This window comes from Triplophysa dalaica, chromosome 20 (genome assembly GCF_015846415.1).
Source record: "Triplophysa dalaica isolate WHDGS20190420 chromosome 20, ASM1584641v1, whole genome shotgun sequence".
Lineage (NCBI taxonomy): Eukaryota > Metazoa > Chordata > Actinopteri > Cypriniformes > Nemacheilidae > Triplophysa > Triplophysa dalaica.
Genome location: NC_079561.1, coordinates 4,840,298 through 4,865,755, shown reverse-complemented (window position 1 = coordinate 4,865,755; position 25,458 = coordinate 4,840,298). Strand labels below are relative to the sequence as shown.

Below are 25,458 nucleotides of genomic sequence, written 5' to 3'. Positions count from 1 at the left end.
ATATTATGTCAGAATGGGTCAGGCGATTTTCAGGGTAGATAACATTTCCGTCAATTCAACCCACTGCAGAGCACGTCGTTTTCAACGGGGGTGGGGCTTCTGACTCACGTGGGGGATGTCAAACATTAACAATACAATTATTCATGTGTTGGTTTATTTCTTTCGCTGTTTCCTTATCATTTTAAATCTGATTGCTTCACTGAATATCATTTTGTGACTCAGCCTTTATATCATTCACTAAATTGGTTTATTGTAGTCTTCCTTTTAAGGAGACTTTGAAAATGTAGAGGAATCATGTGTGTCCTGTAATCATTTCCTGTTGAGTAAGTGTACTGATGTTTCACAAACTTTGCCTCACCCTTATATTGTGGGGAATTTTATGGGGCAGTATGCTTGTTGTGTAAGGCAATTTGACTTCAAACATTGAACAGAATTCGTCAACCAAGAGATGCAAATGTTCATCAAGTCCAAGTAAAGGGTCACAATACTATGTGAGGTGTGATGTTACTAACTCACGGTGTATTTATTTTATCATTATGTGTCTTGAAGGGTATTTACTGTAAAATGTTTTGTTCTTTTGTGGAAGTTTTCACCATATTTTTTAGACCACAAATTTTATCTTTAGTATTAGGACTTAGTATGAGGACTTAGGGTCAAGATCCGGATATAACAGCCAGCAGCTTTTTATCCAAAGCCACGCACAAATAATCCCCACATAGTTATAAAATGCGTATTTTTAATGACATATTTTTCAGAGAGATCGACAGGATGAATTTCTACAAAACAATGTAAAGGTAGATGAACACAAAAATAAACAAATTTCTTGTAGTTCATAATAAATGTGATATAAAACAGGGCTTGGTTTCTATTGAGGGAATAGAGAGTATGCAATACAGAATTATGGTTCTGAGTCAGATCTCTTTGTGATGTTTGCCCTGAACCCTCCTGCATCTTGATTTTGTCCAAATGTGCACTGCACATACGACAGTGAACATAGCTGAAGAGAAAAGCCAGCGAAGACATTCATACCACAATGGCAATCCAGACCTACAAAAACAACAACCAAATTTATACGTATATTTTTACAGAGGGGAAACAGCATTATGTGTTAGTATAATTACCAACGTAAAATTACGTTTTTACAGCCATTATCGTATTTAATATGAACTGTTAATGTTTAATTTTACTGTGTTTAACCCCAAAAGAGTACATATAACCATTGAACTGTTCTTACCATGAAAAACGTACTCTTCGATTAACTGTGAAGACAGAAGCCGTGGCAGAGGTCCAAAGATTCTCGGATGTTTGCATGGTTGTTGTGGGTAATGTTGTGCTTCTTATACATTCATAGCTACTGAGAGCTAAATGGGAAAGAAAGAAAACAATGGAAAGTTGCACCAGGCAATTAATACAGTGTATAAAAATTACAAGTCACACTTACTTTTGGATGTGATGAGATACATACAGCCCTGGTCTGCAGGCTGCAGGTGTTGTACAGTAAATATTTCACTGTTCTGGCGGCTGACATCATTATAAGCCGAGCAGAAAAACTGTGTATTTTCAGTGCTGTTTGAACACTGGAAATTCATATCAGTGGCATGATGGAGGACAATGTTGTTAGGGTGTCCTACTCTGTACCAAGTGTAACGCACATCCGTTCCTCTCTCACTCCTACATCGAAACGTAACAGGTTGTCCCCAACATGTCATCTCTACAAAACTAAGAGGCCAAACGCTTGGATTTATTACAGCCTCTGAAACGAAGTAGAGAATTTTTTCAGTTTATTCTGAAGTCTTTCACACTTCACATAATGAAAACACAGTCTTACCGTTTCTTACTATAACTTGGATCCTGAGCATTATATCAGCATAGATTTTATCAATCCCAACCCAGTAGGTTCCAGTGTCATCCAACTGTAAATCTTTTAAACGAATAGTCAAACCTCTAGAAACAGCATCAATGATCTGAGCACGGTCTCTGTAGTTAACTAGAGAAAATCCATCGGTGTCCATCAGAACCTCACATGAGCTTCTGGAGTCTCCTGCACACCAGTACTTCTTGTTAAATCTGAACTGGTTTGTTTTGTAGGTGCAGAAGACAGAGAAAGTGCTTCCTATTGTGCCTCGAATGATTGTTTTATCACACTGAAGCTGCACACTTACTAGACAAAAATAAAACAAAATGAACTATGATAATTTATGTGAAAACGCTCTTTTTCCATCGTACATCATTTACAAATATGTTCTAACTAATGCAAATTCAAATGAGACGGATAATAACATTAAAACCCTTTATACATAATACATAAGAGACTTACCCTGGACTGAAAGCAGTATAAACATGACCTTCATATTTTTAGATAAATGTTGAAGCATTGATGCGTTGCTGTGAGCAGTTTGATGTACCTTAGCAAGAATCAAACAGGATGTTGGGCAGCGTTGGACAAAACTGTGGTTTGCAAATGTGTTCTTTACGTTCCATGTAGCCTGCTGACAAAAGTCACCTTTCGTTTTACAAGAAGTACATCCTTCTTTCAACTAAAATAGTCAGGTGTTGCAGGGCTCACCTTGTAACATGCCAAAATGTATCAAAATTATAAATAAAGAATACAGAGGCACACAATACTTTAGGTGAGATTGGAAAATACTGTAAATAAATATAAAACAAAAATCATGCAATAAACATATTTCCTTCGTGTTCATGTAGTCTAATGTTTAGACTTCTGAACTTCTAATGTGAAGTTCTAGATTCTCATCATTCTGTTAAATGCATTTATCGAATCCTTAAAAAGCCATAATAGAGAATTGTTTCAAAGTATCGACCTTCAAAACTACAGAACAAGAAAAAAATGTGACACTGCACTTTTACTTTTACCCACTAGATGGAATCCCACGATAGGCTTTCATACACCAACGTAACAAACTGGTATAAGAGAATGGTCTTCAACTTAAATGCTCACATAATTAACTATCAGGTCTTAAATATTATGATTTATTTATAGTTAATATGGGTAAGTGTTTATGATGACATATGTAACACAGCTCCAAAATATTTCTTGCAAGCGACTGCTTCCCTGAGGGCATCTCTGGTCTGACTTCATTTTAGCATGCTTCAAATTCTAGTTCTTCCTCAATGTTGTGAATGTTATCAAACTGGCTTGACAGCCATCAGCAATAACAGACACCCTTGCCATTTTTTTTCATATACAAACACCCACCCACAAAAGCTTCCTGTGTGGGGCAGAAGGGCTCGAGGACCTTCTGCTTCAAAGTATTGGAGACAGAAAAAAACAAGAAATACAGAAAGAGACAAGGCCACAATGAGAGAAAGAATGACAAGCAACGACACGTATCAAAGAGAAAGGGACCAAAGTGAGAGATCGAGGGAGGAGAGGGCCACAGTGATATTTTACATTTGACCACAGAACCTGTCAACTGTTGCTGTCACTGCTTCCGTGACGACAGATCGCAGTTCCTCAACTCAAGAGCAGAGCGACAAGCGAGACAAACTGAAACATGGGCACTTTTCAGAAGCCCACTGATCACCGCTATACTCTGATATGACAGAAGACGTTTCTTTGTCACAAACCATGCCATGGACCCCCAGACTCAGATTCTGAGGGGCTTGTTGGCCCAAATCACCGGTAAGGAAGCAGAAGACGAAGGGGCAGAGAACGGCTTTGCTGGAGAGTTTTTGGTAAGTTTGTCTTGACTCATTTGTTTTTTCTTTCAAAAGGCACTGCGGGGTTCCATTATAAAAAGCATGTGACTCATTTCAGTAGGCAAACACTGATGAGGTGGAAAATATACGTTTGCGATAAAATAACATGCCATTATACTTCATATGTGTTGCTGAATGTGCGCTGTGTGATGTGCATAGTACATTTGTACTCCACAAAATGTCTGACCATTGCGTTGATGCACTGGCTTAAAAGGGCTAGTGTGGACTTCCTCTTTCACAAAGCCTCACTTCGAGCTTATTGTTTTTTAGTAGACTAATCTATCAGTTGTATTTGCTTAATGAGACATTTTCCAAAGTGTGACTTCTATGGACAAAAACCAGTCATTAAATCCTGCTTAGATTTGTCTCTACAAGACAAGACTTCCCATGGAAGTCAACCATCATTCCATGAGAACTGTTCTGGTGACAGAAAGGAAGTTGCTTGTGATTGGCTGATCCATTCCATCAAACGGAAAAATGAAGTAGTTACAGTTTTTGATGGTTATAATTTTAACATTATAATGCACGGTCATCTATCATGTGATATATACGTGGGGGATAGTTCACCCAAAAATAAAACTTCTTTCTTTACACACCCTTGTCATTCCAAACACATCTCATTCTTTATTCTGCAGAACATAAGAGAAGACATTTTTAAGAATGGTGGTAACCAAACAACATTGTCCAACATTGACTTGGCATGATACATTTCTCAAAATATCTTCTTTTGTGTTCCATGGAAAAAAAGAGTCATACACAGGTTTTGAATGATGCAAAGGTGAATCAGTGATGACAGAATTTTGATTTCTGTGTGAACTATCCCTTTTAATACTTAAAATGTGTGCATAAAGCGTGCAGTATACTTGCATTGACTGTGGGGGTCTGAGGCTGAGACCCTCCTCTACTCTTGAGTGGAAGGACATTGATTTAGGTATGGGCTTTATTGTCTCTATCAAACTGGACTGCTGGCACACAAGTCTGCGGTGTGAACCACAACCAATGTCTGCCAAAAGTAATTCATTAATGGAGTCCTAATACTAGCTCTGAGCAGGAAGAGAAACTGTATATTTGGCAGGGCGAAAAAGTCTGAGCAGAACTAGCAGTTCTCAATCCTGGCCACAGTAAACACTGATACCAGACACACGTGTAGATAAATGTTAGAAAGTCTAATCTTACTGTGCAATGATAGAAAAACACTTCATTAAAACATGAGGCTTTTACACGCAGTGATGGCTTGTTCCTCATGTGCAGCCCCGAGTAATTCAGCTCAGAGATCCCATGATAATTACTCAAATCACTATATTTGCTCTGCGTTTGCTGGACACGTATAGTAAAAATGTTTCTTGTACTGTGAAAAAAGATGTGGTTGGAAAGTCTTAGGGTGAAGGTGCATGCTGATCAGAGACAAAGGAGAGAAACGGCTCATCTCACACGCAAATCTTGTCAAATGTGTTGTTTTGGCCAATTTTATCAAGAACTTCATGCAGATTTTTTTAGCTTACTAGTTGGATGTTGAATGGGAGTGTTTGGAACACAACATTTTAAGGTTAAGTTTATAAGGTTTTAGTATAAAAACAGAATTAAAGGGATAGTTCACACATAAATAAAAATTCGGTGATCTCTTGTCATCTCAAACCGGGTTGACTTTCTTTCTTCCACAGAACACAAAAGAAGATATTTTGAAGAACCTTGGTACCCGAATAAGGTACCCATTGAATTTAAATGAATGGACACAAAACCAATGCGAGGGAATGGGTACTGCCTTTGTTTGGTTACCAACATTCTTCAAAATAACTTTTCTGTGTTCTGCAGGAGTTAGTATTTTGTGTTCTGAGTAAACGATGAAAGAATGTTCATTTTTCATATATTTAATATTAACATTTAAGCCCACGATTATTTAGAAATACAACCTTTCCTCAAATGTATGTGGTTTAACCAACCAATCACATCAGTACAAGAATGAAAACAAGATTAATAAAAATAAAAGTATAACAATATTATGTAATATGGTCAAAACAGAAACTAAAGAGGCAGTCTACTAAGTATCGTGCAGAGAGGACTTACCCGAGTATAGCGGCAGACAAACAAGATAATGTTAAGAAAAACAGATACAAAGACATTGTACCATGTGAGTATGACATACTATTTTTACATCTCAAAACCCAAAACAGATTGTGATTTTGCAATCCATTTGGTTGGTTTATAATGTGAAGGACAAACACAATAATAACACATTTTAATGATGTGCTGTGTGAAATAATAGTTTATCAAAAGAATACTTATTTAAAGTAACAAGTCTGTGTATGATGACTGCTATATTTTTATATATTTGATTATTTTTATGCACAGTTGATCATAGCAGAGTAAAGCTCTCCCTACAAACATCCAAACATGACTCAGACTACATCAATGCTAGTTTTCTTAAGGTAAGTTCTGTTTTATTTTTACTATAAGCCTGCCAACATCCTATATCTAATAACTATCACAAACAGTCAAAGGTTTGCACACACTTTAAATAGCTTTCCTGTAGCTCACTGGTAAGAGCATTGCGTCAAATTGTGGGTTCGATCCCAGGGGATTCTTGTACTTAGAAAACAAAAATGTATAAGAAAATGCAATGTAAGTCGCTTTGGATAAAAGCGACTGCCAAATGCATAAATGTTAATGTAAATTTATCTTTCTCACGGTTCTCACAAAACTCAGGATTGACGTAATCTCAGTGCAAGACTGATAGCGTGACAAGACACCTGAAACTGTGATAAAATCCAGGTTATCACATAAAAACACATTTTGAACTTTTCCTAAAGACATGTACAAATATAACCGTTGTATTGCTTAAAAGTGAATATGAACTTGTTTTCTTTGCAGTATTTGAGGTCTGTAAAAATACAGATCATCTTTTCTATTATTTTGACCTGTTTCTCCAGTTTTCATTTTCTGCAAATAAAGTGCAAATAGAGACGATATTGTTATTTGAGATTTAGGGGGGAAATATTGTTAGTGGTTCACAGAATGAAACAATAAACGTCAAACCTAAACACATAAATTCAGAAAACTGAGCATAATTTTGAAATGACAGTTTTTTCATTTATTATTGTATGGTTTATTCAAATGTATTCATGTTTATGATATTGCTTTTTGCAGGGGGTCATGGGGCCGAGGGCATATATTGCCACACAGGGTCCACTTCCAAACACAGTGCTTGACTTCTGGAGAATGCTGTGGGAATACAATGTGCAGGTGAGCGTTTGTCAACTAGTACAAGACCATTTCACACAAATGCCACTTCCTGTATCATTTAATCTCAGAAGAGGTCAGCCAGCCATGCATGTTACTTTAAACCTCAAAACAGTTAAAATCTGTAATGCCTCAATAATAACTCTCTCTGCAGGTGGTGGTGATGGCTTGCCGAGAGTTTGAAATGGGACGGGTAAGTTGTAACAGAGTATAAACTTTGTTAAAGGAAAATTGTGAAAGTCACTTTTTCTGAAAAGAAAACGTCTCTTTTAATAACCACATCCTTTTTGCATCAAGGGGGTGAAGCAATTTATCAAGCACAAAGTTCTTCTACCTTCTTTTTTATCTCGACCTCACACGCTTTCACAACCTGCTTAGTTACAATGTTGTTTTGCACCGTTGTTTCTGCATATCATTTTTTTTACAGCTCAGAAAGGGTACGGTTGAAGATGAATTCTGCTTTTCTTTTTCTTTCAGAAAAAATGTGAGCGTTACTGGCCGGAGTCAAAGGAAGATGTGTTTGCATGTGAGCCCTTCACCATACAATATGTAAGAGACACTTCCTCCTCAACTCACACCACACTTCCTGTCCTTATGTTTGTACTATGTGTTAGTTGGCTGTTCATAATCTAAAAAAATACAAACACCATGATCCAAAAAAATCATTCAGAAAAGCGTTTTTAACAAAATGTCACAATAATGCAATACAGTTGGTCTTTATGAATTAAAAGAATATATAAATACTAATGATGCAACATTAAGGTTTGAATTGAACAGTAGGTGTAGTTAAAATGTGCATGTACTGACAAAATTGATCCAAAATACCATGTGTTGAGCATCCCAGTCATTTACACATGTGATCTTGTTTAGGAGTCTGACGAAAATAAGGGAGAATATATCACAAGGACGCTTAAAGTGACATATAAAAAAGTAAGTAAACCTTGGAAGTTCACGGTTCCATGTTCATGTTGTTGTTATTCACCAAATGCAGATATTTATAAAAATATATTCTTTCACCAATACGTAAGTGCAGAGACGTATAACCCTTGTTATTTTTTCAGGAGTCTCGCTCAATGAAGCAGCTTCACTTCGTGAACTGGCCGGATCACGGAGTACCCGACTCCATCCCCGCAATACTGCAGCTGCTGCAGGACATGCGCATTTACCAAGATCACGAGGACGTGCCGATCTGCATTCACTGCAGGTGAATCCCTTAAACTGATATCGTATGAGATTAATGTCTGTAATGAAAGCCAAGATCAAACGTTGTTATTGTGGTCTTAAATATGGTCTTTAATCAAATAGGTGCTTTCTGTTGAAACAGATTCTCAACATAGTGCTTTCTGTCAAAGAGAAACAAGCTTTATTCTCAGACCCCATGCTACCACCACCATTTTGTAACAGGAAATGTGTAGGTGGTTGACCAACAACAGACAAACCCAAATACTCGTCGTCTCTCGGCGAAGTATTAAAATGACAGCTAATGCTACTGAAGCCACTGTGTGTGTTTACAGATACTTTAATGACTATTGAAGAAGATTTGAGTCAAGAAAAGGTGCAAATGCTGATTGTCTCTATTAAATTTTGCATGGGCCATTTGCCGTGATTTTGATTTGATTATAATGTTTAGAAAACAATTCTTTGGAAATCTCTTAACCAATCAACCATGAACTTAACCAAGCTTTACACCATCCGTAAGAACAATTTAAGAAGGTCAAATGGACATACAAGCTTGGGGACTGCAGAAAATGTTATTATGCATTTTTAAACTATCAGAAAAAAATGAAGTAATGTATTACAACGTTTTGCTATTGTTTTTTTATCTGTCTGTTCCTTTGAGTGTGCTGACACATAAAACCAGAGTGCAGTGTTGTTTAGCTGATTTTAAACCTTGTAGTAATCTGAGTTACTTTAGCGATAAAAAGAGCATTGTGTTTTCACTTTGGCTTATCTTCTTGCGACTCTTTGGGGATTTGCAGCGCAGGCTGTGGAAGAACAGGTGTATTGTGTGTCATTGACTACATCTGGAATCTACTGAAGAGACAGGTATAATTTCAAAACACCCTTCTGAAAGTGCTCTTAAACAGACAGTGTGGTGAGCTTATTTGCTTTTGTTTAGATGGTTCCAGAGAATTTGAGCATCTTTGACCTGGTAAAAGAAATGCGTACACAGCGGCCTTCTGTGGTTCAAACCAAGGTATCCATTTAGTCATGCAATCATCAAAAGATTATTATATTTACAGGTTAAAATGCAGAGATTATCATCTTTGCAGTGTTTCCGTTATTTGACTTCTCTCTCTCTCTCCTAGGAGCAATATGAGCTTGTTTACAAAACCATCAAACTGCTGTTTGATAGATATTTGGAGATAATGGATGAATCAAACATAGAGGTTAGATGTGGCTTCATTATTACTCAACACACATATTTAATTACACAGGTTATGGAATTTGTCTCTGTATTTTGCACTAATTTATGACACATTGAAGCCGTAAGCAGAACATTGGTCACACTCTTGGGTTTATTGAATCATCTAATAACGTTTTACGTCAATCAGGTTTCAGCCCCCTCCTCACCCGTTCACACAACTAGTGAAAGTGAACTGTCAGATTTCAGTGAACCAGAGTCAGAGACCGGACAAGACTTCAGAGGATTGATGCAGACTAAACACAGGTAGCAAGAAAACTGCGTTTTTCACCACTCCACAAAGAAAATGGAAATAATAATGAAAGTTTTAACCTTCTGGTCATCTTCAGTCACTCTTGACCAAAAAATGTTACATTTAAAAACATTGTATCCTTTCGGAATGCTACAAATTTGTAGCACGTAATATGTGAACACACACGCGCGCGCAAACACATCACATTTATCATATTTGTACTCAATATGAAAAAATTATGAAAGAAGGCTTATGATTGTTATACATCCTTTTTTTGTTTTATACAATTTTAAATCAAATAATTGGAAACAAAATGTTTCGCACTCTTCTAAAAAAAGTTAGACTTTAATCCTAATGCAAAATAAGTTAAAATCAAAAATATTAAACACATTGCATTTTACATTGGTTTCACTGAAAAATAAAAATATATATTTTCTGGGTTGGGGCACTTTTGACTTGTGACAAGGATAAATGTGACTTCTAGATATGAAATTCAATACTTCCTGAATATGCTATTTGTCAGACAAAGAAAAAGCCCAGCCCCAAACTCACAACAGGTTACGTTTACAATGCAATATGGTGCCACCATATTTATTTCGACATAGTGCTTTAGAAATCACAACATCTAGAATCATAATACGATACATCGTTCGACAACAATCTTACTTTAGTTACAATTTACTGTCTTACTGTGTCCTGGGATCATGATGCCTCATAACAAAAGCTATTTTTGCTGTTGTTTTTGCTGTTCTTATAGGAGTCATGAGATGAACATGTCAAAGAATGACACACACAACATCGACTCTTTGCTAGAATTTCGTGCACCATCACTCTGCCAAGGTGGTGCTTTCTTCAATCAAACTCCTTTACACATGCCAAACTCAATGAGTGAATGGACAAAGCCGTTCATAATACAAACTCCTCAAATGGACGTCACAACCTGTGGATCGGAGGGAACGGAGCCATCCACCAGTTTTAAAACTCATTTGGAAGCTATTTGTTTTAATTACCCGGCCAGCCAAGTACAAGAACTGAAAGCAAGTCCTAAAATGGCCGAGTGGGCAGAGAACTCAGATTTTAGACTTGTTGTAAAAGACCTCAACCCTGTAAAACCCGGCGGCCTTTGTGTCACTGTTGAAGATCCTTATTTTGATCCTGGATCTCCACCAACTGGACACAGTCCCAATGTTACACCTGAAATCTGGATTGAGGACACTTGTTTAGAGCTCCATAAACACCTGCCGAAATACGACTACAATGACTTAGGTGTGGAAACTGAAAAAGTGAATCAAACACGTGACCACAGTGTCGCCTCAAACGCTGCTACACAAACACTGTTTTTTTATCTTTTAGGTGCAAGAACACCAACGTCCGATGAAGACACACCTCCTCCTTTACCAGAGAGGACTCTGGAGTCGTTTATACTGGCGGATGAAATTAATGGTAAATGACGAAAGATTTTTTTGGAGGCTGCACATATTGTACGCATTATAAAAACATTAATGGAGCAATTGACCAGTCAGAATCAAGTATTTGAAGAATCGTGTAATATTTTAGAAGATATAACTAACACCAAAATCTTCTGTTTCAAGATATCAGTAATGCCAGCGATCTGTTGACATTGAATATCCCGATCAACTCAGACTCAGATTTGAACAAAAGTGGTAAGTATTTTACAGCCCTGACCATCACAGAACTATACAGATGTGTGCAGTATACTTGTAAATAATCCAGGACATTTCTTGCACAAAGCCAGCCCGCCCTCGCCTGTACCCCCGCTGCCTGAGAGAACTCCAGAGTCCTTTGAAATGGCCATGGATGAGGGTATGGCTTCGCTAGACGATTTATTTTCAAAACTTGTTTGTTCTTTATTTAATTTTTCGTCTCGTCAAACAGATTTGGTGCAAAATGTGATGCAGGAAAAGCCACAAGCTGTTGTATTGCGATTTGGGAAATCTTCAGAATGGTCCGGAAAAGCGAACGAATTTCAGACGGACTTCAGTCGAACCTGGTCTAGGAGCAAGGTGATGTTCATGTGACTTCTTAAAGCCTTATCTCTATCGCCATCTCTGATAAAAACGCAAAATTGCAGGTTACTTTGTGTAAAATGACTCAACACTTATGTACAGTTTTGATTGTTTTCAACCAGGACGGATGGCAGCTTGAATATCAATTCCATTTATATCTATCTAATAGTTTTGCCATATAACTAGAACAAACCACAAATCTATTGCATAACATTTTTCATTTACGAACAAACACTTGTGAAATTAACCTTCAAAACAGACCAAAAATCTGATCAATCACAGTTTTGCAACAGTCACCATAGTTTAACCATGGCATTTAAGTTTTGCTATATTTCATTAATATTAATATTTTATTTTATGTTCATTTAGTAAATTAAATTAAAACCATTCAACAGTTATAGATTATTTGTGGAGCTCTACCGCAGGTAAGGTTTGAACCACATAACGTATGTTGAGGCCGCTAAAAATGGTAACTCAGCATTTTAGAAATAGCACATTTGAAACAAAATGAAAGTAAGTAACAGGCCTTTTTTCTTTTTTTAGAGCTTAAAACTTAGAATGTCACTTCCTGGTAAGTCTAATATAAGAGCAGCAGATTACTTATTTTTATTGCCCATGACCAGCAGAACTGTTCTCATGAAAGCTTTTTTTACAGCACCACCGTCTACTCTTTTCAGTCCCGTTCCAATGAAAAGTCACAGCCCTCCTCCTCTACTGTTCTCACATTCACCCGGTAAGACTCACATTTCAAGTGTTTCATTGAGTTCCCCTTACAATATCAATTTAAGTGGTTTGTTTTGAATGTTTACTTATTTCTTTTATAAAGCAACTCATATGTACAACCTCCCTGCTAGTGTTTGACTCTAGACTGTACAGAGGCTGCACATGCTGAGAATACACATGAGGAAGTTGGAAATTCCAGCAATTTCAATCTTGATTGAATAATTTTTAGTAAACTCTACTTCTCTTTTTTTGACTTCAGAATCTGCATCGCTTCACACCAACCCACCACGTGATCAGGTCACTTGTACTTTTGATTTAGTTTCAGATAAAGGTACGATTCCATTTAACAAAAAACAAAAATGAATCTAGCCTTGCATTGAACTCAACACGCACCTGCTCTATTCTTTTTATAAAGAACGTGAAACAACTCCTCCACTTCCAGAAAGAACGGCCGAATCTTTCATTTTTCCCACCGAGAAAGGTGCAGTATGACCTCATCCGTTAAAGGGAAAATGCCATCAGTTTACAGCTTACATAAAAACTTCATTTTGTATAAGTGGCACGGTAAATAAAGTTTCTGTTTTCTTTAAAGTGCATCTCAACAGCGCCCCCTGTCTGTCAAAAGAGACCGAGCAGCAGAGACTGAGACTTGGGACTTCATCTGAATGGTCAGGAAGTTCTCAACCCAGATTATTACAGGAATATTCTTGGAGTCGAAGCAAGGTTATTTCTCACTATCCTTTATATTATGAGAAATGATATAAATATATTAACAAAAATAAACGGACGATTCTTTAATTTAGAGGAACTTTAATGTCCCCTATAATGATTAGAAAGGATGATTACATACTTCAATATTCATGTAGTTTTAAAGAATAGAATGTAATATTCAATTTTCTTTCATTTGGTATTGTATGGGTTATACATGCTTGGTTGGATAAACTACTGATAGTCCTAACAGTCGTTTCAACTTTGGCAGCTAATATATATATCATTTTCCAACAGAGCGTCAGAACTAAAAGTTTAAACCAAGGTAGGCCTATGTTTCCGTTGTGTACTTTCTTGTACCTCCTGTACGTACTACCTGTCATTATAATATCTCATGGAGTGGTAAAAACAACAATATCATCACATCCTTAAGCAAGTAAACTTGACCTCCATTGCAGCGTAATGTTTGTGAGATAAACATGCTGCTCTATTATAAGATCTGTGTGCACAGCTGTGTTTGTTTCTACAGAGCCTTTATCTGTGGCTCCAATGACTCCACAAGTCCCTGTAACCATGGCAACTGAAAGGCAAGGTGAGTGACAGCTTAGATGTCTTGACACTGATTGATCTCAGTTCGGAAAACGGCATTACCAAGATTACCTTTGTTTTTTAGCTTTTCCTGTGCCCAATGCAGTTGAGCTCCAGGTGGCACACATCGGCAAGCAAGCTGCAGCCGGACCTGCATATAACCCGTCGGACAGAGGAGAAGAGAAAACTTCACTGGTCAGCAAGGCCAGGACCAAGGTTTAACTCTAAAGTCTCCAATGACATAATAAACATAGTTCAAATATATAATGAATGCACTTTCAGTTTGGATAGACTGACCGTCGGATACATAAATGTTTAACAAATACTTTCTATTTTCTTACAGAGCATTAAGTTTTTAAAAGGAAGACAGAAGGGTATGTATAAAATTAATTGTATGATGATGTAGCTAATTCTATTGAAATGAACAAAATGAAAAGAAAATGTATTCTGTGGTTTTAAAACGTAGTTATGTAAAAGTATAAGAAATGTTTTGGAAAAGTTATAGACGTTTGTTCAACTCCATGCGGTGTTACACAGACTGATCGGAGCATGACCTCATAGTACTGCAAGACTGATTTGAGAGCAATAATGTCAAATGACAATTGGTCGTAAATAAAGTCGAACATAACTGATGTAATTGTCCTTTGCAGCAAAAATGCCCCCGCCCACAGCTCCACCCCCAGCTCCGCCCACAGGTCCATCTCCAGTCCCGCGTCAGTCTGCACCTCCACCTTATGGTGCCACAGCTGGATTTCTATTTTGTAAGCATTTTAAACTTATTTATCATCTTTGATATTTCACACATTCTTTTTGTGTAAGTGTCTTATAACCTATGTACTCAAAAGATTAAAGTGATTAATTATTTTAAGAGGAAATAATGCCATTTTTACTTAAATGATAATAGACTACATTACATTTATTAAGTCATTCAAAAATGATCTATCTTTGTTTCGGGCTATTTCCAAAATGATAAACCTTCTAACTTGGTCAACTAAAAGAATTGGTTAAAAGAACTGATAAATATGGTTATTGTTTGGGCGAGTGTAAATATTGCCCAAATCGATTATCTGCCTGTTTTGATTTCCAAGTTAAAACGGACCGTTACTAACAAATAAAAGTGCCAGGAAATTGATGATTTTACATTCTCACACTTCATGTTGACACCTTCAAATGACACCGAAAACTCTCTTTTGGCTTACTCCACAGCTTTTGGATTGCGTTTTGGAAAGCCGAAGGGGCCGCGGAAAAAGCCGGAAACATGGGTCTAGTTGAAGTAACAGCACATTACAGTTATCAGTAACATGGCTGCCTGTAAAAGATTTATTTAAGTCTCAGAAAAAGGAGAGCTGAAAATTTAGGAACAGTACCCCAACAGTTGAAAGCATAAAATAAGTGGACATTTACAAACACTGTGCCTATGTAAATGACTTTATCATTACGACCTCTTGTAAAGGTATTATACAGGAATATTTGCTTTTTATTATAGTAAATGTGTGTTGCACATGCAGTTTTTCTATCTATTAAATATGTATACATGAATAGTACTGTAGCAACTCAATAACTGTATTAAAAATTAAACATGTACAAATAATACAGAAGTAGGTTACCTGCCCGTTTTATGTCACATAATGTTGGCCTTAATAACTAACTGTTGTTATTGATAAAAAGTTAACTTTTTAGTCAAGTTTATGGTCTGTGACAGTGTTTATGACGTTCTCATTCCCATATTTTCAAAGTCCCTTTAAGAATGGCTTCACCTGGGTAGACTCATAAAATTGTTTATTTAAAAAAATACAGAGAAGGTCTATGCATTCCATTGCATTTATACACGATCGAAAAGATCCACATGACAGTTCTATTAAATGTAACTTAGCTTTTACAAAACATTACTCTCACTATCATAATTGACCATCAATTTGTCCTTAAAAATCAATGAAATTATAAACTTGAGTACAAATATCAAACAGAGCAAATGGTGAATCAAACTCACACAGAGCATGCCTCGATCCCTAAGTGGATTTTTCCTATATTACAAATAACAATTAAAAACCTGATCAACACAAAAAGATACTTGCTGCCAAAATTGAGAAGAACATCATCATGTTACTATATCATGAATCCCCTTGAAAGCTATGAAAGCATAGCTAATGTATGACTGAGCAGGGAACATAAACATGTAGCTTTCAGTTATATGGATGTATATGACATTTACATAGTCAAAATCAATTTGGTTTGGCTATCTAAGTTCAGTCATTGATTGTGAAGATAAACTGCTATTTGTAAATGCAACCAAGACTAGTTTTGATCCTTTTATAATTATAATATAAATTCAAAAAATGTATATTGCACAATTGCTAAATCTCTTAAGGGAATTTGGTGCCATTTTTCCTCATACGTACTTATCTTCTGTGGCCAATAAACCGTGACCTTCTTGAATCATCGAATTTGTAACACTCAACTGGGTTTAATTTTTTTTTAAGAGACACCAATTAATACCCAATCTTTACTTATTGCCAGACTTATACCATCACGATTACTGCTTTTCAAAACTGGTATAGCATCAGTTACTATAACAGTAGACAATTCCAGACTTTAAAGGCACTAATTTACACTGGATGCATTTGATTTCATTTTGCTCAAACCATAATCCTCATAGTTTGCTGGTGAGAAAATACATTCAGATCATTCACTAGCATCACTTGGCGCCGGAAGCAGAACAAACCCTCAGAACAATAAATGCTTGCTTAAGACTTCATTCCATTATAGAAAAAATGTTACAACCACATAAACATGTGCAACAAAATCATGGACACAAAACTACACTTGAAGGTGAACCTAAATTGCACTCTTCCAAGACTAATGGCTGGAATACACTACAAGACTTAAATATCTGTTCAGATATTTTTTATATTAGACATCATAAACTTGAAGAATTTTGGAAAGTTTCAGATAGAAACACACTAACTGATCAAATCTGCAGACAGGCACAGACTTTCTGCAACAAGTCCAGACTGAAAATCTGGGCAAAATCTGTACTGTCTTGTACTGTATTTTAGCCTTAATTTGGATAGCATAGTCACCCTAGAATGCCTGTCAAATACATAAGAAACAATTCTTATGCAAAAGCACATATTTCTTCTGTTATAAAGAATATCAAATGCTTTTCATGGAGAAAAACAGCTTTCGTGTACGCGGATAAAAATGATTAAAGACAACATTTATTCATACCTTGTTGATGTATATTGAGGTCATATTTGTACTATTTTTCAAAAAAAAAAAAAAAAGCAATTGGCCAAAGCAAAAGGCTTAATCGTTTGGGATTAAAAAAAAGTGACATGACAAGGACAAACGAAAAAAGACAAAAACTTAAGTGTAACCCATAAAGTATAGTTTAAAATATCTGTTTTCTAAAAAGATCACATGTAAAATCAAAATAAGTTATAAATTAAGGGCATGTTATAAAACTCAGAGCAATGCACAGGTAAGAGTTATTGTTGAGCTTTGCAAAGGTTCAACAGCTAGATATAACAATGAACAAATTCATGTGTCAACTCACAATAAAGCAGTAAACAAAACTTCATCGAATGAAAAGGCATCACTATATTGCCCCTGAGCGCAGGTTTGGTTTTACGTTTACAATCCATGTTCTGATAACGTGACTACATACCCATATTTAAATGACATATGTCTGGCTTTTCCGAAATAAAAACAGGAGAACAAATCTGAAAGAGTACAATGGCGTTTAAATAAAATAAAACACACAGAAAGCATGATGAATGAATGAAAGACAATGATATTAAAAGACACGTCATGACTATTCTGAACAAAAATAAATAATTAAAACAAACAAAATGAAATGAAAAACCCACCTGTAGAGGCCAAATCCTAAATCCTGCATTCATGTGAGGTAATCGAATGCACAGGTTTCTCATGAATAATCGCCTCTATGTATTAATTATTCAAAATAATGACGTGGTTCCTTCACGCGTAGCGGAATAATAAAACCCAGAGGATGGCAAGTAAAAAGCAAATCTCTCTGCTTGTAAATTATATCTACGCTCTCGCTTAAATACTTCATAGTGAGAGTAAGCCGCGGGAAAAATAAGACTATTTATTTCTTTAAAACAAGATTGCTGTTCTCCACTCGTGACAGGCACTTTTTTTGTAAAAACCAATTAGAAGATCAACGTGATACACATGACAGCCCAGGAAACGACATGAAAAGTCTCTGGAGAGATAATTCCTCTCACTTATATTATATATAAACAAATATAAAACAATACTGAGTTATCAGCAAAAATATATCTCAAATTAAATACTTTGGCTGAGAAAAACCTAAAAAGGACTCGCATCTCTTCACCAAAATCTAAAAAAGAAAAATATACAGTCTTCATCACTTTAGGCAAAGACGAAATAATCAGTTTTTACACTGTGGAATGTCAGTCAAGTCCATGAGGCGAAAGAAATTCCCGCCTCTCATCGCAAGAAACGATTGGGAAGTCAATTAGGGAAATCTGTGGACCGGCACTGGGTGTTGCTGATGTTGAGTGAGGAATCGGGAGCAGGCTCGGCGAGAACCCGTGGAAGCATTGGCTCTGGTGTTGGGGGGAAAAGAGGGCGGGCCACGAGACCGGCGCCGACCCCCGAACGGGGAGAGTGGGCGGATTTAGCAGACTGCGGAGGTGCAGGCTGCAACTCTCTGGGCGGCGTTGTGGGCCGCTGGAATACCAGCTCGTCCATTTTGGCAACCCCACCTTGAGCAGAGTCCGTTTGTAGCCGAGCACATGAAGTGACTTTGGCATCAGGGTGAACGGGGGAGGCAGATGGGGGGGGGCAGGATGTAGAGCACAGGTCAGTGGTCTTATCCATTTTAGACTCCGCCTCCTCGGGGTAGTACTGCTTTAGGCGAATGTGCCACGCGAGGCTGCACACGGCCGAGACCGTTTTGAACTGGTGTATGACATTACGGGGGATGAAGTAGATGTCGTCGTCGCAGAGCTGCAAGCGAGCGTAGCGGATACCTTCCCGTCGCAACTGGTTGAGTTTGGCATCGTCCACCCACTGAACACACTGTAGAGAGAGTGGCATTATGGGATTGCTGACCTATAAGTAGACCTGCCTACTCTCAGATAAAGGTTTCCAAGAGACTTTGACCAGAAAATTTTCATGAATTTTGTGTTGTATAAAATAAAAAAATAGAAATTGCTTTTGCAGTTTGACTCTCCAAGGCCTGAGCGCAACTTTAAAATTCCTGACATTAGGATCAATTACACGTTATTGCTAAACAGCAGATTAATAAAATATTCTTTAAAACTTCACGATAAATATTATCTCCAAAACAAAGCATGTCATTCATCTGTGGAATTGAATTCTTGACAGTCAAAAAAATGTTTCTCATAAAAGCACGTAAAACCTCTATAAGCTGAGAGTTCTTTCAAGTGCATAAAAATATTTTTGGGAAAATAACTCTTACCTGTGACACAGGTGGTTCATACAGATCAAGCTGAAGCCTCTGAACGACATCATTAAAGTCCTCAGCGTGAAAACACACCACATCTTTGGTTATTCGTGGCTGGTCACTCCTAGAGAAACAAAGCGCCATATCAAAGGCCATTTGATCTTCTGTTACAAAGACGTGGCTTTCTGCACACACATGCATAGCAGATGGTTAAACCTACTCACCATTCCCCAAAATGCACGGCTTTCAGGACACCCACAGCTGCTGTACTCTGCCAGTCGAAGCCCTGGCCAACGTGATCCGCATGGGCTCTCGTCCGATCCTCGAACAGAACCTCACGTGGTTCGTTGGCTCTCGGCAAGTAATGCAAGTTCTTGATCTCATTCATAGATCTACAAACAAAAAGAAGAGGGTTTCGTGAGCTCAGCTGGTACAAAAATAGCTGAATGTCTGGAGAAAGCGCTGTTTTATGAGAGCATACCTTCGCCTTTTGAATGGAGATTTGGGCATGTCAGCCGTAGGAACCATTTGTTCTCCAGGTCTCACCCACATTATGGGACCATCATCACTCTGGGACCTGCAGTCAAGCTTTAGACTGGATAGAGTTCCCCATGGCAAAGTCATCTGCACGGACAAACAAAATGAAGTCGAGCACACAAAAAAAGGGTAAATTATTTGTGAACAAGACAAGTTATTTGGGTGATTCTCACACAATATTGGTTTTAAGATGTCAAACATTATTTTCTTAAAAACACTTGTGACAACAAATTCCCTGTATATTCATTTAAAACAAGGTATGACATGTTTTGAGGCATTCGTTTAACACAATTTGAAAAAAAATATGACAAAAAAGACCTTAAAAATTCTCATTACCGAAACCATTTAAAACTGTTAATCTCATTATTTTTATTAATCATATATAATAATACATTTACATTAGTCATTTAGCAGATGCTTTTAAGTGTCTTACAAATTTGGTCAACATTGGAAGCAAGAAGACATAAATGAATTGTATTTTATAGAATATTGTGTAAAAATACCTGTATCGGTAATGAGAAGGGAAAAAGGTTGTGTATACAGGAGAATATCATTTTTTTAACTAGAAATATATAAAGTAATTTGTTAACTTGCCATTTAAAGGGTACTAGTATATGTGTTTCTTTACATAAAATCAAACGTAATGTAAATCTCTTTGTGTGTGTTTAAAACACACTTATCTTCATTATAAGAATTTTTTGTGTTACCGAATTGTATATTTTATAATTCAAGTCTTTACTGCCATCATGTTTCTGCCAAATGCATAGATGTAAATGTGAAATATTTCAGTGGTTTAGTGAGAATCAAATATTTAGTTTATAGGCATGAACCTTACAGCTAATAGACATGAATTATAAACCAAAAATGTCAAAGAGAAAAGTGAAAGGCACCTAAATACTAATTTCATTTATATGAAACCAAATGTTAGAATCTCCCTTGGCACATCATTACATGACACAGCGGCATTTGCACTGTGAAACTATCGGTGTGCATGGCCTTTTACACTCACTCTTCTGTGAGAGAACATTTTCTAACCTTTAGAAATGGAGACTCCTCGAGCATGTCCAAGAACTCTGGGAAATAATCGCCCACCTCCTCGTCTACTGCACCGACCAGACTGATCTGCCTCATGGGACCCGCTCTGAATGTGCCAGAGCAGTATGTCCGGCTCACCTGCAAGATTAAAACATTCCCACTTACACTTTTTACAATGTTTTAGATACACTTGAAATGTGTTTATAAGCCGAACCAAAAGCCGCCGTTCATTTAAAGGATTAAAGGATATGGGATGGGTGTATTTAGTTAATAAACAGATTTACGGTTACACCTTGTGCTAATAGATGCCTGAAAAAAGCCTTAAACAACTTTTTAAAAATGATATTGTCTTTAGAAAGTATGCTAACCTTCTGCATTTGATTAAAATGTATTTAATAATGTCAAATGATTTAGTTAGTGAGAATACAAAGAGAAGTAATAAAGTTTAGATTTGAGTAACAAGCAGATTTTTTTTCACCTAAAAATGTAAATTCTCTCATAATTGACTCACCCACATGCAAATCCAGATGTTCGGGTTTTTCAGTTTTACACCAACAATGAATTTTATATGAAACTGCACTGCAGACATTTTATCTTGTTGTAACCATTCATTCCATCATTTAAGAACTGCATTGGTGGGTTTAATAAAAGTCAATGGAAACGATATGTTTGTGAGACAACACCATTAATATTTTGAGCAGAACAGACCAGAGTGCAAAATTTAAATATCATTGAACCTTAATTGTCTCATTATGAAACATGACAACTAGTCATGAGACATGCAAGAGCCAATAAGATTTAATGTTACCAACGTGCTGGAATTATTCATATTTTGAGCTTACAAGTGCTAAATTTATGTTTTCTCTAACAAACACGTTGTTGCTTTTCAGACATTTATCAACCCATGAAGTCAAAAAGGATGTGTTAAATAATAACATTTTGTATGTTTTATGAAATTTTCATTCAGGTTCACAGACTTAACGTGATAGTTCCCCTAAAAATGAAAATTCTGTCATCATTTACTCACCCTGTTGTTATTTCACACCGGTATTACATTCTTTCTGACGTAGAATACAAAAGAAGATATTTTGAAGAATGTTGGTAACCGAACCATGCCGGCACCCATTCACTTTCATAGTATGGACACTGTAAGTGTCCTCTCTCCTTATCTCAAATGTGTGCTTTCACCGTGCGTGTGTGCGAGTGTGTTTGCGTGTGTGCGTCTATGTCAATGTGTGTATGTATGTATGCATATTGTGTGTGTGGAGCACTTTTATGTCTGTCTTTTGTTGTTTTCACAGGTATATGCCTTTATTTGTTTTTCTTGTATTCAATGTGTCTCATGTACAGCTGCTTTGTAACAATGAAAATTGTAAAAAGCGCTATATAAATAAAGTTGAGTTGAGTAAGTCAATGCAAGTGAAGGGGTGCCGGTTAACTATATTCTTTAAAATATCTTCTTTTGTGTTATGCAGAACAATAAAAGTCATACAGGTTTCAAATGACAAGAAGTTGTGTAAATGATGACAAAAATGTAGTTAGCTGGTTATAAAAAGCATCCCGAGACAAGCAATTGCACCATCGTATTTTAAGATATGTCAGGGCGAGTTATTTTTAGTTCAAGTCAGTTCAAACATACATTTTAGTCAGAGACTTGCCTGAAGCCTTGTCTGTGATACCGGGCATGAGCTTTTTTTGCACTTTCCTTATTTATAAGATATTTTTGTTTAATTTTATGTAAAATATAATAAAAGCTTGGGCAACAAAATCTTTAGTTAAAAGGAACACAAAATGTGTTCAGTCACAGTGTTTATAACACAACAGTTTTTAGTGTGTACTTTAATGTTGGAATAAATGGAGAATGGGCTTTTTTATTATAAAAACCATATAAGACAACACGACAGCACTTAAATAATAAACGATTGCTTAGTGTTCAACTAAAGAAAGTACAAGTCATTTTTTTTTAGGTGAACCGTTTCCTTTAGACCGGTAATGTACTTTGAACTGTAACTTTCTGTAGCACCTGACCTCAGTAATGAATGTTATTTGCAAACAGTCAAAATAACAAATGTATTTGATAAATGTGTTGCCAATCTTCGACAAACGTGCTCAGTATTAAAAATATGATGTATCTTCTATTGAAGTCAAACTCAACGCCTGAAGATCCCATCCAATAAAACACAGCATTTACTTCAATAAAGAACACACAGAACCAGCCTACCTGGGAGTGGAAGTTAGCGATAGTGGTGGTCTCGATGTCCTTCTTGCCAAGGATCTCCATTTTCACCGGCGTGTTGGGAAAATTGAATGCGAAGTATTCCAAGAAATCAGGCAGGTAGGCAGCTGCTCCGTGCACCACAGCGAGAGCATACCGAGCTGCTCCTTTAGGGTTTTCAGCAAAAGCGAGATCCAGAAACTCCTGAGCAAACCTTTCAGTGTCCCCAGGATCCAGTGTAGACAGTTCATCGACGTAAGCGTGCAGTACCAAAGCCCCTCCGTTGGGCTGTTTCTCCTCATGTATGAGTCTACTAAAACAGGAGTTGGTCTGAAGACACGAGTTGCGGATGAAGTGGTCGTGATGCGTGAGGAAGGGCTTCTTGACACCTTTGGGAGTGTGGTACTCACCTAAGCCAGGGTGACATGGCTTTTCCTCTTTGAGGTACTTAACCCCCACAGGGTCTTCAGAAGTTGGAGGATCGCCTGAAAGTCCAAAACACACCGTCTGGACCTCTTTACTGTGCATTCGTAACTTCTTGCCACGCTCGTCTTCACGGTTACGCTTCTTCTTCTTCTTTTTCTTAAGGAGGTATTCCTCCAACGTCTGACTTTTTCCATTTTCACTATGGAGTTCTGAAAAGATCAAAAGATTGTCAGCGATGCCTTCATTCTCTATTCTGAAAACATTGTTGACCAAGAAACAATACAACTGTGGACAATTGTTAAATGTACAATAAAATATAGCTAACACAATAAAGTGCTTGAGACTTTTTCTCATTGGTTTACGCTTTTAAATAAAACAGCATTGACACCAACTCTACGAGATGGTTTGACATTTTAGAGGAGAAAAACTAAACTAAACTAAACGATTACTATATTTAATGTGCAAATAATATGGTATTTTGTGTGTTAGATTACCGTAATAACACTAATTTTGGCAGACATTACAAACATCAAGAACGCCATTGCACTTCTAAGAGAAATGTACTAACATTAATACACAAGAGATAATATATTAATATAAAAGTCTTACAATTTTTACAGATACAATACTATCAGTTCAAACATTCTCAGCTAATAACACGCATAAATGCACTCTCATAATAAAATAATAATGTTTACACTAAGTAAATACATTTAAACGGCGCTCGTGGTACCGGGGGCGTTCACGCGAGCGTGCTCGGTCACGGGTTAGCAGCGGAGGCTAACGAGACTTTTCCCTGCAGACTTCAGGTGGAACACGGCCAGATTAAAAAACGGTCTAACGTGCAAACGGCGTCAAACGTACCTTTCTTCTTGCATTCCCCCACTTTCACGTTCGCCTCGGCGTTTTCCTTCTTGGGCTTGAGTTTCGCGTCCTTATCGACGCGTTTAGGTTTGTTGTTGGGGTCCTTGGCCTTCGCTACTTTGAGCGGCGTGAAAGTGAACAGCGGGGAAGGCGGCAGGACCGCGGCCACCGATGTCTTCTGCGGGACGTGCGCCGCTGGCGTCACTTTCCGCGGAGCCCAGCCGGGGGGCAATTCCTTCTTGGCGCCGTGATGGGGGGGATCGTGGTTAAGGCGATGTTGCACAGGTGCTTGCTCTTTGCCGATTAAGTTGCGCGCTTGACTGTTCTGCTGTTGGTGCGGTGGATGTACGCGTTGTTGGGCATGTTGGAGGTTGTGTTGATGGTGATGGAGCTTCATTTTCTTCACTTCCTTCTCCGACCTCTCTCGCTTGTCGTCGGACGGCGAACATTCCCGCTTTTTCTTCTTTTTCTTGTCTTTGATAGCTTTGTCAAAGCTCTCCCTGCTCTTCTCCTCTACTTTGACGCGCAGCAACTCGACCTGTGCAGCCATTTTGCCCGTAAATTTAAAAGGCTCTAAAAGGGACTTTCTGCGCATGTCTACTGGGATCTGTAGTTTTACGCACTGTAGCCAATCAGCGCACTGTCGTTTGTAGTTCTCGTGGTCATTGCGCACATGCGCACAATCGCCATGTTTGTGACGTTTCCGTCGGTCTTCAAGGGATGCGTGCGCGACTGCACGCACCTTGTCCGGTAGCTGACGTCATGCTGGAGCCATCTTCAGGCGTAGGGTGGATCCGTATTCCCGTTGATGAGTTATATTATAGTGTGTGGTGTAATATGTTTTGGGCGGATTTAATAATTTATTAAATAATTTATTTAATAAAAATTACCACAGATATTATGGTAATTTACTATTGTGAATGTGACTTTTGTGGTTACTTTGGTTTTAATACAAATATCTTAGTTAAACTATCGTTCGTGTAGTGAAATAATGGTTATTTTTTTATAAAAATGGGCATTAAAGGGATTAGGGCTCCGCTCGATTTGAGGGGATCAGGGACCCCCATAAGAGGTAAAATAGACTAGAATTTATTCCTTAAATAAACTGGACACATTAAGTCATACAAATTTTAAACACTATATCATTATTGCAGTTTTTAAAAATGATTTATGGCATTAGAACTGGCATGGATTTTCTATATGGGATACATTTAATTTTTTTTTCAGTCTTCAAGAGCAATTTTTAGTCACCCTTTATATCAA

At 37.3% G+C, this 25,458-nt stretch overlaps 3 protein-coding genes across 3 annotated transcripts; 1 reads left to right on the top strand and 2 right to left on the bottom strand.

The window, feature by feature from the left end:
• Nucleotides 1-230: 230 nt before the first annotated feature.
• Nucleotides 231-3,134, bottom strand: LOC130409142 (uncharacterized). The gene is made up of 5 exons (XM_056732841.1): nucleotides 2,318-3,134; nucleotides 1,829-2,161; nucleotides 1,442-1,753; nucleotides 1,235-1,361; nucleotides 231-1,047 (listed from the first exon to the last, which is right to left on the bottom strand). The coding sequence occupies exons 1-5, from the start codon at nucleotides 2,373-2,375 to the stop codon at nucleotides 912-914; spliced, it is 966 nt and encodes a 321-aa protein (XP_056588819.1). The 5' UTR covers nucleotides 2,376-3,134; the 3' UTR covers nucleotides 231-911.
• Nucleotides 3,135-3,268: 134 nt separating this feature from the next.
• ptpn22 (protein tyrosine phosphatase non-receptor type 22) lies at nucleotides 3,269-15,344 on the top strand. The gene is made up of 28 exons (XM_056732812.1): nucleotides 3,269-3,696; nucleotides 5,740-5,848; nucleotides 6,070-6,146; nucleotides 6,865-6,960; nucleotides 7,112-7,150; nucleotides 7,435-7,506; nucleotides 7,828-7,887; nucleotides 8,019-8,161; nucleotides 8,937-9,003; nucleotides 9,077-9,154; nucleotides 9,267-9,347; nucleotides 9,513-9,628; nucleotides 10,372-10,880; nucleotides 10,968-11,057; nucleotides 11,207-11,278; nucleotides 11,367-11,438; nucleotides 11,511-11,638; nucleotides 12,185-12,212; nucleotides 12,297-12,374; nucleotides 12,624-12,695; nucleotides 12,780-12,845; nucleotides 12,957-13,087; nucleotides 13,370-13,397; nucleotides 13,602-13,664; nucleotides 13,746-13,876; nucleotides 14,004-14,034; nucleotides 14,311-14,421; nucleotides 14,867-15,344. The coding sequence occupies exons 1-28, from the start codon at nucleotides 3,595-3,597 to the stop codon at nucleotides 14,926-14,928; spliced, it is 2,712 nt and encodes a 903-aa protein (XP_056588790.1). The 5' UTR covers nucleotides 3,269-3,594; the 3' UTR covers nucleotides 14,929-15,344.
• Nucleotides 14,867-24,815, bottom strand: LOC130409127 (lysine-specific demethylase 9). The gene is made up of 7 exons (XM_056732813.1): nucleotides 24,196-24,815; nucleotides 22,912-23,540; nucleotides 20,691-20,828; nucleotides 19,600-19,742; nucleotides 19,343-19,510; nucleotides 19,134-19,242; nucleotides 14,867-18,730 (listed from the first exon to the last, which is right to left on the bottom strand). Exons 1-7 carry the CDS (start codon nucleotides 24,788-24,790, stop codon nucleotides 18,161-18,163), a joined length of 2,352 nt encoding a protein of 783 aa, XP_056588791.1. The 5' UTR covers nucleotides 24,791-24,815; the 3' UTR covers nucleotides 14,867-18,160.
• Between the last annotated feature and the right edge of the window lie 643 nt (nucleotides 24,816-25,458).